Source organism: Salvelinus fontinalis, chromosome 34 (assembly GCF_029448725.1).
Source record: "Salvelinus fontinalis isolate EN_2023a chromosome 34, ASM2944872v1, whole genome shotgun sequence".
NCBI lineage: Eukaryota > Metazoa > Chordata > Actinopteri > Salmoniformes > Salmonidae > Salvelinus > Salvelinus fontinalis.
This window is the reverse complement of record NC_074698.1, coordinates 11,290,504-11,305,698: the sequence shown is the minus strand read 5'-3', so window position 1 is coordinate 11,305,698 and position 15,195 is coordinate 11,290,504. Positions and strand designations below refer to the sequence as shown.

The following is a 15,195-nucleotide window of genomic DNA, read 5'->3' as shown; positions in this document are numbered from 1 at the left end:
GTTTCTATAGGAGTACTATGAGGGGGCTGGTGTTGCGCACTGCTGACTCAGAGGCAAACAATGAGGACTTAGGAGGGGTGGATGAGGTGGAAGTGGGACTATTGTGTACTGAGTACTCACAGTACTATGACTCCCTGCACATCTATAGAGACGGAAAGAGGATGATTCCCTAACCACAAGCACAGGCAATGCCAGACCAAGCTAGATTTGTGTGGGTGGGGTAGTCCAACTGAAATGTAAACTACTGAAAACAAACAATGAAAACAGGAAGTTTCTACTTAAATTCAATTATTTATAGCACAAGAGATCTCCCGCTCACCATCTATCAGGGTCCACAAACTTCTGTGTGTGTGTGTGTGTGTGTGTGTGTGTGTGTGTCTGAGTTAGTTTGTGTGAGTGTGTGTGGATATGAGTATAAGTATGAGTGTGTGAGTGAGTGAGTATGAGTGTGTATGTGTTCGTGGGTGTGTTTAAGCATGCCAACAGGTCACTCTCACCCTCTCTCTGGGTCGACGAACCACTCGCCTTCCCACTCCCACGCCCTGGGGGGCATGAAGCGCTCCTGTTTCAGCTTCACCTTCCCCGTCACGTCAGAGAACTTATGCCGACACACCAACCCTGTGGTGCCCCACTTCCCAAACACCTGGGCCTGGTTCTCATACTGGGGGTGAAGAGGGAGAGCGAGAACGAGGGGGTGAGGGAAAAGAGATTCATCAGCATAGTAAAGACCAGCTAAAATACCAACTTTAGGACTGTAAAACAAAGCATTGCCACAAAACCCATGTGAATAACAAGAATACCATTTCTGCGAACACACTGAAGGTTCCCTCTGAGAAGCTGTTGTACTTCTTCTCGTGGGCAGAGAGCCCCAGCCACATGTTGACACGGAGCTGGACAGGGATCTTCACACCTTTGTTTTTGTCCATGGGGTACTGGCCGAAACAAACAAACAACAAAACTAAATACTATACATCGGGGTTGAGCGGTATACAGATCTTCATATCTAGCACTAATCGGCGTTAGCTACCCTTAGCTAACCGGCTAATGTTTCAATTATATTGACGGTATTGAAAATCCTACCTGGGTTATTTCGAAATATACTGTATATACCGAATACCAGTGTATCATCCAATCCTACTGTACATCACCTATGAAAACGCCAAGTAGCTAACTGCATGTTATCTCCGAATGTTTATGCCATATCTGAGGTAAAAACCAACGCACCTGCGTTTAAACAGATCAGCCTCCTGGACTCTTCCTCTCTTCGCACTCTGACAGACATTGTCATTGGACATTGACACAAAACTGATTGATTATGAGCCTCTTCCCAGCAGCCAAATCTGAGAAAAACTATTTGAAAAGACATCAGTTTCTGATTATAATGACGTCATTTCAACCAGTTTTGTTTCAATATCCACTAACAATGAACACAGTCTGTGGCATCAGTTTTAACCCTCTGTACACCTTAGTAATAACTGCATGAAGACTGTCTTGGTCCTGCTGCAGTACTCCTGTACTATTATCATACCACTATACCAGGGATAGGCAATTAGATTCAGCAGCAGGCTGATTTTTGAAGGATCGGATGGTTGGGAGCCGGAACATAATTTGAATAATTTGAACACTGCAAATTGACCACAACTAATTCCAAAAAGAGATTGTATTTGAAAATAATACTTTTATAACTTGATTATATTGAGACATGATCACGTCACTTTTTTTTTTATTTGTGTGAATACTTGGGTACAGAATACCTAAATTAATACTTTTTTTTACTGCAAAAACAAAACAAAAAAAATCCTATTTCTTTATATATATATACACCCCTTAACCATGGTATATTGGCCATATACCACACCCCCTTGTGCTTTATTGCTTAATTATACCACTACTAATACTACTACTACTACTACTTAAACAAGTACTACTACCTATTAGCACTAATATTACTAATACTTGTGATAATAGTAGTAGCATGATCAGAAGGCTCTGTTCTCCATCATAATACCTGCATTAAGATTGTATGGGTCCTGCCATAGAATTTCCCTACCATTATCATACTGCTACACTTACTACTACTACTACTATTATCACTAGTATCAGTCTGTTCTCCATCCTAGTACCTGCATGAAGATGGTCTGGGTCCTGCCACAGTATTTCCCACAGGCCTGCTCACTGTAGGTGGAGTAGAGGATCTGATTGGCTGGGAGACGGGCGTACGCCACCCTCCTCTCTCCACGCAGCATCCAGATCACCACGTCAGGCATACTGTTCTGGGGCTGAGGGAAGAGTGAAAGACAGGTATGAAAGAGAGATTATTAAGAGATGGGGAGAGAGAGAGTTTTCCGTTGACAGTAGTAGAGAGAGAGACAGACAATTCAATTCACAAGCTGGTTTAAATTGAGTGGGGTTGGCACTCCCATAACAAGTCATGGCACCCTCAAAATAAGGGCACGCCCTTACTTTAAGGACATTCCAATATTCAATGTGCTATTGAACCCTGAATGTTGTGAGAATGTCAATGTCTTGTTGCTCCTGACCTCCTCTGCAAGCTGTTTCAGTCTCTCCAGCCAGTCCTCGATGTCTGTCAGAGTGGCTATAACGTCAGTGGCCTCCTCCTTCAAGTGTTTGGCCATCTCTCTGATGCTGGCCACCGCCGAATCACGCAGCTTCTTAATCTGGACGTCCAGCGCCGTCAGGTTGGGCCTGCCCTCAAGCTCTGGTACCTGAAAGCTATCAGAAGCTATAATGAGGCTACAAAAACTACACTGAAGCTATCAGAAGCTTTAAAACGTTAAGAACCTATATGACGCTATAAGAACCTAGCATTAATTAAGCAATCAAAACCTAGCATTAAGCTATCAGAAGCTAGTGTTCATCTATCAAAACGTATCATGAAGCTATCAGAACCTAGCATGAAACTATCACAACCTCACATTAACTAACGAATGTGAAGCTAGGGTGAAGCTATCACAACCAAGCACAAAGCTACCAGAACCTAGCATGAAATTATCACAACCAAGCATTAAGTTATCAGAACATATCATGAAGTGATCTGAATCTAGCGTGAAGCTAGGATAAGTTAGAAGGAAGCTAACAGAACCTAGCAAGAAACAATCATAAGCTGAGATACGATCGATGAATGTCTTACTTGCTCAGATCCTCAATCATGTGGTTGATGAGTTTGAGCCAGATCTCAGCCAAGCGCACCTCTGAGGCTTTGGCAAGGATGGCTGTTCTCAAAGAAGTGAGGTTGGATTCCTGGAAGAAATGACAACAAAATAATAAAGTTGCAACAACTGAGAATTATCCCATGATTGGTTGATTGATTATTAGATTGGTCAATTTGTTGGAAGTGTTTCTCACCAGTCTATCTGCGATGTAGAGGATGATGTTGACTGAATCCAATCGGTGGCTAATGTCTTCCCAGAAGGATGTGAGGATGACAACAGGTTTGGTGTCAGCCCAGGGCAGGTAATAGTAGTGGTTACCTACAGGAGAAACAGAACCAAGTCATATCCAGGTCAAGCTGCAGAGTGGTATATAACTGTACAACTTGACAATTTAATCCTGCTGTATGGGGATGTCTCTACTGCATTGGGAACAGCAATGCAGTTTTGATAGGCATGAATGGTGCCCTCGGAAAGTATTCAGACCCCTTTACTTTTCCCACATTTTGTTTGGTTACAGCCTTATTCTAACATTGATTAAATTGTTTTTTCCCTCATCAATCTACACACAATACCCCATAATGACAAAGCAAAAACGGGTTTCTGAATGTCCTTGAGTGCCCCAGCCAGAGCCCGGACTTGAACCCGATCGAACATCTCTGAAGAGATCTGAAAATAGCTGTGTAGCAACACTCCCCATCCAACCTGACAGAGCTTGAGAGGATCTGCATAGAAGAATGGGAAAAACTCCCCAAATACAGCTAAGCCAACCTTGTAGTGTCCTACCCAAGAAGATGCAAGGCTGTAATCGCTGACAAAGGTGCTTCAGCAAAGTACTGAGTAAAGGGTCTGAATACTTATGTAAATGTGATATTTCCTTTTTCCTTTTTTTAATAAACAGGCAAACATTCCTAAAAACCTGTTTTCGCTTTGTCATTATGGGGTACTGTGTGTAGATTGCTGAGGAATTTGCTTTATTTCATCCATTTTAGAATAAGGTTGTAAAGTACCAAAATGTGGAAGAAGTCAAAGTGTTTCAATACCTTCTGAAGGCCCTGTATGTTTTCCAGTTTTTATATGCATGACTGTGTATAGTTTGTCTGCCTTGTGCCTTTAGAATTGACAGCTAAATAAACACATGCTCCCGAAGCATGGTTGTTAAAAAAAGCTAGATTTTGTAAACATTCAGATATCAGGTCTAATCAAGGTCTAATGTGTTGGCACTGGGCTGGAACAATAGCTAGCACACCAGGGGGCTACCCATCAGGATTGAAGAACACTGGTGTAGTCTAGGTTTTCTCACCGTCAAACACAGCACAGCTGTATTGGGTTGTGGATGCCAGCGGCATGCAGGTGGAGTCCAGCTTGTTGCCATAGTTACCGATGCTGACCTCGAACTGGATTGGCTCACCGGGCTCCTGGAGCATGCAGGAGCTGTGGAACACAGCACACAGCGAGAACTTCCTCCTCCGCTGGTACTTCTGAAAGCACAAACAAGAGGTCAGGGGTGCTTAATTCCAGTGTACATTCATTAAAGGTGCGTTATTGCCTGACTAAATCAAAATTGGATTTGGAAACACTGGTCTACACACAAGACATCTGGATGGAGAGTAAACTTTTCCCTTCTAGCTTTCTCTGTATCCATTTCTCATCAGTTCTTCTCTAAGTTTTGCAAGTTTCGTACCAGGGTCGGGGTCAATTCGAATTGAAGGAAGTCAATTCCGGAAGTAATTTTAATTACTTTTGAAGTAAATAGCTTCTACCTTCCAGTTTATTGAGAAGTCATGTAAAATAGATGCCCTTTTTTAAATGATTGAACTGGAATTTCAAATTACTTTTTAAATTGACTGCCTTCAATTGGAATTGACACCAACCCTGTTTCAGACCTTTATTAATACATGAAGCAACAATATCCCAGCTATGACAGGGTCCCACCCTCTCTGTGTACCTGGGCCACCAGGATGTCATCACTGGAGATGTCGTCCAGCTTCCTGTCAGCTTTGCCCTCCAGCTGAGTGGAGAGCTCGATGAGGACTCTGCCCCTGTAGGCCACCCCTTCACCCTGGTAGGTAGGTAGGTAGACAGACAGACAGACAGACAGACAGACAGACAGACAACACAGTGATACTGTAATCGTGTTGCTACACAAGATGTTCCTATCAACACAGGAACTAAATTGAGAAAAAAATATTTATTTTTGTGAAGGAAAAATGTATGACAAATGTGTTAGACAACTGTACTGTGTGCTTTAAAGCTATTATCCAAGTGGAACTAGAACCGGACTATCTGACATGGAGAGACAAAATGTGAAATGTGACAAACTATGTGAAATGGAGAGACATTGAGAGACAAAATGTGAAATGTGACAAATGTGACAAAATGAGACAAACTATGAAATGTGGCAATCCCACATGTGTTATACATTGAAGGGGGGTATATATATAAATCGGACACCTGTATGTTTTATAGATTAGATACGCTTGCCAAGAAACTCAGCAGAAAAGAGAAGCCTGATCTAAACCAGATGTTCCTTGCCTATATAAGCTAAAATGTATTTTTGTCTAAGAGAGTCCAATGCTGGCTGCGTCCAGAAAAGGTCTCCCCTGCACAGGTCACTATTGAATAAACCCTGGGTACATGCTTAATAGTTTTCTCGACTACAAGAGCTGATTTTCTACAACAATTTGAATTCTGAATCTTAATAATGACATATTTCTGTGAGAGAGAAGTGCATGTTAGATATGCAAATATTTACAATAAGAAAAAGGAATAACAAAACATCCTGCCAGAGCAGAAGAACTTGTCCTCAACCCCAGGGATGGTCTTACCTTGCCAAAGTTGAGTTCCTCGTACGGGTCTGGGAGGCCAGTGAACTCCCTGGGACTGCCGTACAGGTTTAGGTAGCAAGGCCCAAACGCTGGGAGGAAACCCACCTCCGCCTCCCCACTGTTCACTGTAATAAAAAGGCAGGTTCTCTTTGTGAAATGGTTTGCTACAGATATTTTGAATTAATGTAATATTTACTCCAGTCCATTGCCAAGTACAGTGTAATTAGCCTGGCGACCAGACTCTGAGCGATAGTGTTAACAAACCAAGTCAAACGTTATTGGTCGCGTACACATAATTTGCAGAAGTTATCGAAGAAGCAGTGAAATGCTTATGTTTCTAGCTCCAACAGTGCAGTAATACCTAACAATACAATACAAAACAATACAGACAAAACCAAAACAATTTAAAGAAAGACATTTAGAAATATCAGAATGAGTCTGGAATATAAATATACTGTATGTATGTATGTATGTATGTATGTATGTATGTATGTATGTATGTATGTATGTATGTATGTATATAATGGTGTATAGACAGTATGGACAGTATATGAATAGAACAGGTGTGTACAGCAGTAGTTATATAGGATGAGCCTTGACTAGAATACAGTATATACATATGAAGTGAGTAAAACAGTGTTCAAGTGACCAGTGTTCAATGACTATGTACATACAGTAGGCCAGCAGTCTCTAAGGTGCAGGCTAGAGTACAGGGTGGTAGCCGGCTAGTAACAGTGACTAAGTTCAGAGCAGGCTACTGGGCAGAGGCCGGCTAGGGGTGACTACTGATGGTCTGGAGATAGAAGCTGTTTTTCCGTTATATCCCCCCGGTTTTTGTTGTTGTTTTTTTACATGATAATACAACGTGGTCTGGTGCCTATGCTACAACTGTAGTCAAACTTTAGTATTTACAAATGCTGTCCCTGTTTGACAAAAGCAATAGAAATAAAAAAATTTATTGTCACACACCAGATTGGTGCAGTGAAATGTGTTGTTTTATAGGGTCAGCCATAGCAGTAAGGCACCCCTGGAGCAAATTAGGATTACGTGCCTTGCTCAAAGGCACATAGACAGATGTTTCACCTTGTCAGCTCGGGTATTCAACAAGGGACCTTTCGGTTACTGGCCCAAGACTCTAACCGCTAGGCTACCTGCCACCCTATAGGGAGGCTTTATACAAAAAGATGACGGTTCTTTACCTTCAGATGACAGATTGGTGCAATTTTCTGCAGGTGTATCTGTTTGAAGGGACAGATGCAATGTGGATGAGACAGGGAACACTCACTCACTCACACACACACACACACACACACACACACACACCCACACACACACACACACACACACACACACACACACACACACACACACACACACACACACACACACACTCACACACACACAAACAGTGAGAGAGAGTGAGAAAGAGCGATACCATACCTTCAATCTCACCACCAGATGAGGCTATTTTGGTCAGATTTAGAAATGTGGTTCCTATCACATCATTCCTGGTCAGACGATCCCTGTGTGAAAAGTTCAATACGTTGTTAATAAACGTTCAAACGAGATCCATGTTTTCAAACTCAAAGTAGCAGAATTTAAAAGTGAAGGTATACATGAATGTAGATAGTGTAATACACAGTAAACCATTATAACAATTGTTTGAAAATCCAAACATGTACTGTATCTGTCTTCCAGGGAGGATAACCAAAGTCTTACCAGTCGAATATAGTCAACTTGATGCTTTCACACATGGATGGGAACTAAAGAGGGAAATGAGAGCATGTTGTGTTTGTCTGGCTTCCATTCATATCATCCAATTGTGTTGTGGTGTACTACATGTAATACGAGAGAGCTAGTTCATACCTTGACCTGGAGGTTGATCAGCTGGTTCCACTCAGGATTGGCATTTTTCTCGATAATTTTGGTGCACAGCTGAAACCAAAGCAATGTCATCATTAAGCAACATCTAACCAAAGATCTGAAAATATTTGCCTAACGACTTGCATTTTGTCTTTCTCTTGCATTCTAGGAGTTCTGAGCTTTACCTTCCTGCCAGCGAAGCTGACCTCCAGAAATGGATCAACTAAGTTTTTCTTATCGCCTTCCCCTCCAAATACTTGTTTCACAGTCTGTACAAACGCATCATCCACTGTAAGACGGAGTGAAAGGATATTAACATACACCCACATAGAAAATAACAGACGTCCAGTCAACGTTTTGAAAGAATAGGCCCACTGATAACAATGTTGGATTACTTTAAATACTTTTCCAGATTCAAAAAGAACACTTAACCACTTGGTGTTTGGAGATACGTGCAATCAATATGGTGTTGGCTGTTACATTACATTTACATTTAAGTCATTTAGCAGACGCTCTTATCCAGAGCAACTTACAAGTACATACATTCATACTTTTTTTTTTGTACTGGCCCCCCGTGGGAATCGAACCCACAACCCTGGCGTTGCAAGCGCCATGCTCTACCAACTGAGCTACACGGGACACCACTGTTCATACTAACTTCTGCCATATTGCTTACACGTTTCCTTTACCTAGAAATATGCATACCCAATGGGGTAGGGGGTAAGGGGCAAGTGATAGGTGGAAGAAACACGAGGTTTAGGGATAAGGAAAGGGGCAAGAGGTTGTTTTTGGACTGGACTAAATGATACTTTGCTGCTGATGGAGGAAGAAGGAATATACACGTACTTTGAGGCATGTCCTCTGCACGGTACACCTTCAGGTTGAGAGTGACCAATCTGAGTGTTACCCCAGCAGGCACCAACAGATTAGTCTCTATGTCATCTTGCTCCTCGTTCCGCTCTCTCTTCTCAGTCTGAACACACAGGAGAGGAGAGGAGAGGAGAGGAGAGGAGGAGAGGAGAGGAGAGGAGAGGAGAGGAGAGGAGAGGAGAGGAGAGGAGAGGAGAGGAGAGGGGAGGGGAGAGCCTTGATGAAATATGGTATGTTGTATGTAGTTGTATAACATATTGATATTGTATACACATTCTACTAAATTTAGCAAAAAAAGAAACCTCCCTTTTTCAGGACCCTGTCTTTCAAAGATAATTCGTAAAAATCCAAATAACTTCACAGATCTTCATTGTAAAGGGTTTAAACACTGTTTCCCATGCTTGTTTAATGAACCATAAACAATTCATGAACATGCACCTGTGGAACGGTCGTTAAGACACTAACAGCTTACAGATGGTAGGCAATTAAGGTCACAGTTATGAAAACATAGGACACTAAAGAGGCCTTTCTACTGACTCTGAAAAACACCAAAAGAATGATGCCCAGGGTCCCTGCTCATCTGCGTGAACGTGCCTTAGGCATGCTGCAAGGAGGCATGAGGACTGCAGATGTGGCCAGGGCAATAAATTGCAATGTACGTACTGTGAGACGCCTAAGACAGTGCTACAGGGAGATAGGACGGCCAGCTAATCGTCCTCACAGTGGTAGACCACGTGTAACAACACCTGCACAGGATCGGTACATCCGAACATCACACTTGCGGGACAGGTATCAGGATGGCAACAACAACTGCCCGAGTTACACCAGGAACGCACAATCCCTCCATCAGTGCTCAGACTGTCCGCAATAGGCTGAGAGAGGCTGGACTGAGGGCTTGTAGGCCTATTGTAAGGCAGGTCCTCACCAGACATCACCAGCAACAACATCGCCTACGGGCACAAACCCACCATCGCTAGACCAGACAGGACTGGCAAAAAGTGCTCTTCACTGATGAGTCGCGGTTTTGTCTCACCAGGGGTGATGGTCGGATTCACGTTTATCATCGAAGGAATGAGCGTTACACAGGGGCCTTTGCTCTGGAGCGGGATCGATTTGAAGGTGGAGGTTCCCCTATGGTCTGGGGCGGTGTGTCACAGCATCATCGGACTGAGCTTGTCGTCATTGCAGGCAATCTCAACACTGTGCGTTACAGGGAAGACATCCTCCTCCCTCATGTGGTACCTTTCCTGCAGGCTCATCCTGACATGACCCTCCAGCATGACAGTGCCACCAGCCATACTGCTCATTCTGTGCGTGATTTCCTGCAAGACAGGAATGTCAGTGTTCTGCCATGGCCAGCGAAGAGCCTGGATCTCAATCCCATCGAGCACGTCTGGGACCTGTTGGATCGGAGGGTGAGGGCTAGGGCCATTCCCTACAGAAATGTCCGGGAACTTGCAGGTGCCTTGGTGGAAGAGTGGGGTAACATCTCACAGCAAGAACTGGCAAATCTGTTGCAGTCCATGAGGAGGAAATGCACTGCAGTACTTAATGCAGCTGGTGGCCACACCAGATACTGACTGTTAGTCACATGTCTGTGGAACTTGTTCAGTTTATATCTCAGTTGTTGAATCTTATGTTCATTCAAATATTTAGACATGTTAAGTTTGCTGAAAATAAACACAGTTAACAGTGAGAGGACGTTTATTTTTTTGCTGAGTTTATAAACTATATAATCAATTTTACATTAAGTACAATGGTAGAGAATGTAGAGAAAGACAGGTGAGGTGTGTGGTGACATAGCATAGTGACACAGCAGTCGTACCGGTGGCTCGTCTCCTGTCCCCACGATGACCAGGCTGACCTTCAGGTAACCTTTGGCCCCCGAGCTCGAGTCATCAGGGTCACTCAGGAGAAGCCACTTCCTCATTATGGCGTGGGCTGTTGACCATAAGAACATACACATTCCAAACACAGACACAGACAAAGGATGTCTTCGAAGATAACTGAAGATCAAGGTAATAGTTTGTTTCCTGTGTCACTCTTTTGTAAAGATGAACTTACCAGGTTCGTCATATATGTACCCAACATCCAACTGTTAAAATAAAAATAAAGTCTGGTTACACTACACATCTGATTTTAACCAGATTTCAACCATTTTACTTTTATTTCAATAAAAATGCATATTTGTTGACAACTCAATAAAATATCAACCAAATACGGATATTGAGGTTATTGCCTGGAAGGATGATAACAGTAATATATTCAATACTGTATAAACACAGTGTGGTAGTGTGCATTGTAGCCAATCCATGTTTGAACAAAGGATTCCTGTGATTTATCCAATGTTTTCTGTAATTGTTATGAAAGGCAAACATAATAGATTGGATGTAATTGATGTATTGCTCTGTAAATAACTAAATGAAATGTCCTTTTTGTAAATTAGGATGTAAGGATATTTAAATGTATATGTCACCTTGAACTCCCCCATTAGACTGTCTGCTCTGAGGGAGTAGGAATCATAGACCTGAGAGAGAGAGAGAGAGAGAGAGAGAGAGAGAGAGAGAGAGAGAGAGAGAGAGAGAGAGAGAGAGAGAGAGAGAGAGAGAGAGAGAGAGAGAGAGAGAGAGAGAGAGAGAGAGAGAGAGAGAGACAGAGACAGAGACAGAGACAGACGAGAGAGACAGACGAGAGAGAGAGAGAGAGAGAGAGAGAGAGAGAGAGAGAAAAAGAGAGACAGAGACAGACGAGAGAGAGAGAGAGAGAGACAGAGACAGACACGAGAGAGAGAGAGAGAGAGAGAGAGAGAGAGAGAAAAAGAGAGACAGAGACAGATGAGAGAGAGAGAGAGAGAGACAGACGAGAGAGAGAGAGAGAGAGAGAGAGAGAGAGAGAGAGACAGAGACAGACGAGAGAGAGAGAGAGAGAGACAGACGAGAGAGAGAGAGAGAGAGAGAGAGAGAGAGAGAGAGAGAGAGAGAGAGAGAGAGAGAGAGAGAAAAAGAGAGACAGAGACAGAGACAGACGAGAGAGAGAGAGAGAGAGGATTAGTGATGTTGAAACAAACCCAGCCCTTAGTTCTAAACTGCTTCATAGTTTACCACAATCAAGGAGTTTTAAAATGATTGATTTACACTGAGTGTGCAAAACATTAAGAACACCTGCTCTTTCCATGACATCAAATCAAATCAAATGTATTTATAAAGTCCTTTTTACATCAGCAGATGTCACAAAGTGCTTTTACAGAAACCCAGCTTAAAAGCCCAAACAGCAAGCAATGCAGATGTAGAAGCACGCTGGCTAGGAATAACTCCCTAGAAAAGGCAGGAACCTAGGAAGAAACCTAGAGAGGAACCAGGCTCTGAGTGGTGGCCAGCCCTCTTCTGGCTATGTCGGGTGGAGATTATAATTGTACATGGCCATTAAGGTCAGATTGTTCTTCAAGATGTTCAAACGTTCATAGATGACCAGCAGGGTCAAATAATAATCAAAGTGGCTGTAGAGGGTGCAACAGGTCAGCACCTCAGGAGTAAATGTCAGTTGGCATTTCATAGCCGAGCATTCAAAGGTCAAGACAGCAGAAGCGGTAGAGAGAGCGAAAGAGAGGGAGGGAGGGAGGGAGGGAGAAAACGGGTCGAAAACAACAGGTAGTGGGGGGGGCATACTTAAGTTCACACAGGACACCAGATAAGACAGGAGAATTTCACCAGATAGGACAGACTGACCCTAGCCACCCTGCACACCCTGTTGCAGCATAGATACTGGAGGCTGAGACGGGGGGGGGGCACTGTGGCACTGTCCGACAACACCCCCAGACAGGGCCAACCAGGCAGGATATAACCCCCACAAAGCACAGCCCCCACACCACTAGAGGGATATCAACACACCACCAACTTACTACCCTGAGACAAGGCTGATTATAGCCCACGAAGATCTCCTCCACCGCATGGGCCCGAAGTGGCGCAAGACCAGCAAGAGGAAGATCACTTCAGTAACTCAACCCACTCAAGTCAAGTATAGCAGACTAAGCCTAGCACAACATGACGCACCCGTCCTAGGGACGGCATGGAAGAGCATTAGTAAGCCAGTGACTCAGCCCCCGTCAGAGACAGTGGAGAGAGAGGAGCCAGCCAGGCAGAGACAGCAAGGGCAGTTTGTTACTCCAGTGCCTTGTCGTTCACCTTCGCAACCCTGGGCCAGACTACACTCAATCATAGGACCTACTGAAGCAATGAGTCTTTAGTAAGGACTTAAAGATCGAGACCAAGTCGGCGTCTCTCACATGGATAGGCAGACTTTCCATAAAAATGGAGCTCTATAGGAGAAAGCCCTGCCTCCAGCTGTTTGTTTAGAAATTCTAGGGACAATAAGGAGGTCTGCATCTTGTGACCGTAGCGTACGTGTAGGTATGTACGGCAGAACCAAATCAGAGAGATAGGTAGGAGCAAGACCATGTAATGCTTTGTAGGTTAGCAGTAAAACCTTGAAATCAGCCGTAGTCTTAATAGGAAGCCAGTGTAGAGAGGCTAGCACTGGACTAATATAATCAAATTTTGGGGATCTAGTCAAGATTGTAGCAGACGTATTTAGCACTAACCAAAGTTTATATGCCACAGGGGGCCTGTAAACAGTAGCTATACAACGGGATTGAGTGGGCTGCATAGATTTCATGGCTAGAAGCTCAAAAGAAGAAAGTGCAGCCATTTTTGTTTGTAAATTGAAATGTTCTGTTGTAAGTGTTAGCAACACCACCGCCTTTCCCGGATGCGCAGGGGATATGGTCACTAGTGTAACCAGGATGAGTGGCCTCATTTAACACAATAAATTCATCAGGCTTGAGCCATGTTTCAGTCAGGCCAATCACATCAAGGTTATGATCAGTGATTTCCTACACTTAAATTGCCCTTGCCTAACGATTGCGTCTGAAGCCGAGCTTGCAACTTGGCTATCCTCACCAAAAGGCAATGGTTCTCCTGTCTTTCTTCGGCCGGAGGAGGTAATGCAGATCTATGTCCAAATAAAGCATCCGGGGTGAAAAAGTTCAAATAAAAAGTTGTGTGAATACAAAACTATGACATTGGTACATTTGTTAAATACAGAGTTTGATAAAATAGTTTAAAAGTTTGGCAGGTAGCCAAGTAGCAACAAAAAGTACAGCAGTACGGAGACAACACAGAAGTGACATAGACTAACAGACTGACCGGGTGAATCCAGGTTAAAGTTATGATCCCTTTTTGATGTCACTTGTTAAATCTACTTCAATCAGTGTAGATGAAGGGGAGGAGACAGGTTAAAGAAGGATTTTTAAGCCTTCAGACAATTGAGACGTGGATTGAGGGTGAATGGGAAAGACAAAAGTGCCTTTGAAAGGGGTTTAATAGTGGGTGCCAGGCGCACCGGTTTGTATCAAGAACTGTGACACTGTTGGGTTTTTCATGCTCAACAGTTTCCCATGTGTATCAAGAATAGTCCACCACCCAAAAGACATCCAGCCATATTTTTTTTCCTTTACTTAACTGGGTAAGTCAGTTAAGAACTAATTCTTATGTTCAATGACAGCCTAGGAACAGTGGGTTTACTGCCTCGTTCAGGGGCAGAATGACAGATTTGTACCTTGTCAGCTCAGGGATTTGAACTTGCAACCTTTTGGTTACTAGCCCAACACTCTAACACTCTAGCCCACAGGTGTCAAACTCATTCCACGGAGGGCCGAGTGTCTGCGGGTTTTCGTTCCTCCCTTGTACTTGATTGATGAATTAACATCACTAATTAGTTAGGAACTCCCCACACCTGGTTGTCTAGGGCTTTATTGAAAGGAAAAACCAAAAACCTGCAGACACAAGGCCCTCCGTGGAATGAGTTTGACACCCCTGCTCTAGCCTATCTTAACACAACTGTGGGAAGCTTTGGAGTCGACATGGGCCAGCATCCCTGTGGAAAGCTTTCGACACCTAGATTCCATGCCCCAACGAATTGAGGCTGTTCTGAGGGCAAAAGAGGATGCAACTCAATATTAGGAAGGTGTTCTTAATGTTTTGTAGACTCAGTGTATATCATTCTATTTACACCATACTCTGGATGACCTCCCAACAGTCAGATACACACCATATAGATCAAGTGGAGGATCTTGGAGCAGCTGACGTGTGTGCGTGTGTGAATGTGTGCATGTGTGTGTGAATGTGTGCGTGCTTGTGTGTGTGTGTGCCAGAGGAAGCTGGTGGGAGGAGCTATAGGAGGACGGGTTCATTCTAAAGACTGGAATGGAATTAATGGAACAGTATCAAAAACATCAACCATATGGAAACCACATGTTTGACTACATTCAAATTATTTCACTCCAGCCATTGCAATGAGCCCATACTCTAATCCCTCCTTCCACCAGCCTCCTCTGGTGTGTACATACATGTGCGTCTCTCTCGTTCTGTCTGTCTGTCTGTCTGTCTGTCTGTCTGTCTGTCTGTCTG

General features: G+C 43.5%; 1 protein-coding gene across 1 annotated transcript in view; it reads right to left on the bottom strand.

Moving 5' to 3' along the window:
- Nucleotides 1-15,195, bottom strand: part of LOC129833088 (myoferlin-like) — a 65,096-nt gene that overhangs the window by 32,977 nt on the left and 16,924 nt on the right. The window contains exons 9-26 of the mRNA XM_055897379.1: nt 11,208-11,258; nt 10,796-10,826; nt 10,557-10,672; nt 8,708-8,834; nt 8,047-8,150; nt 7,865-7,933; nt 7,718-7,761; nt 7,439-7,521; nt 7,198-7,236; nt 5,999-6,123; nt 5,119-5,232; nt 4,474-4,651; nt 3,367-3,491; nt 3,152-3,261; nt 2,541-2,733; nt 2,124-2,279; nt 801-932; nt 498-661 (exon numbers count right to left, since the gene is read on the bottom strand). Of these exons, the coding sequence (XP_055753354.1) occupies nt 498-661; nt 801-932; nt 2,124-2,279; nt 2,541-2,733; nt 3,152-3,261; nt 3,367-3,491; nt 4,474-4,651; nt 5,119-5,232; nt 5,999-6,123; nt 7,198-7,236; nt 7,439-7,521; nt 7,718-7,761; nt 7,865-7,933; nt 8,047-8,150; nt 8,708-8,834; nt 10,557-10,672; nt 10,796-10,826; nt 11,208-11,258 (1,961 nt within the window). The remainder of the gene's footprint in view (nt 1-497; nt 662-800; nt 933-2,123; nt 2,280-2,540; nt 2,734-3,151; nt 3,262-3,366; nt 3,492-4,473; nt 4,652-5,118; nt 5,233-5,998; nt 6,124-7,197; nt 7,237-7,438; nt 7,522-7,717; nt 7,762-7,864; nt 7,934-8,046; nt 8,151-8,707; nt 8,835-10,556; nt 10,673-10,795; nt 10,827-11,207; nt 11,259-15,195) is intronic.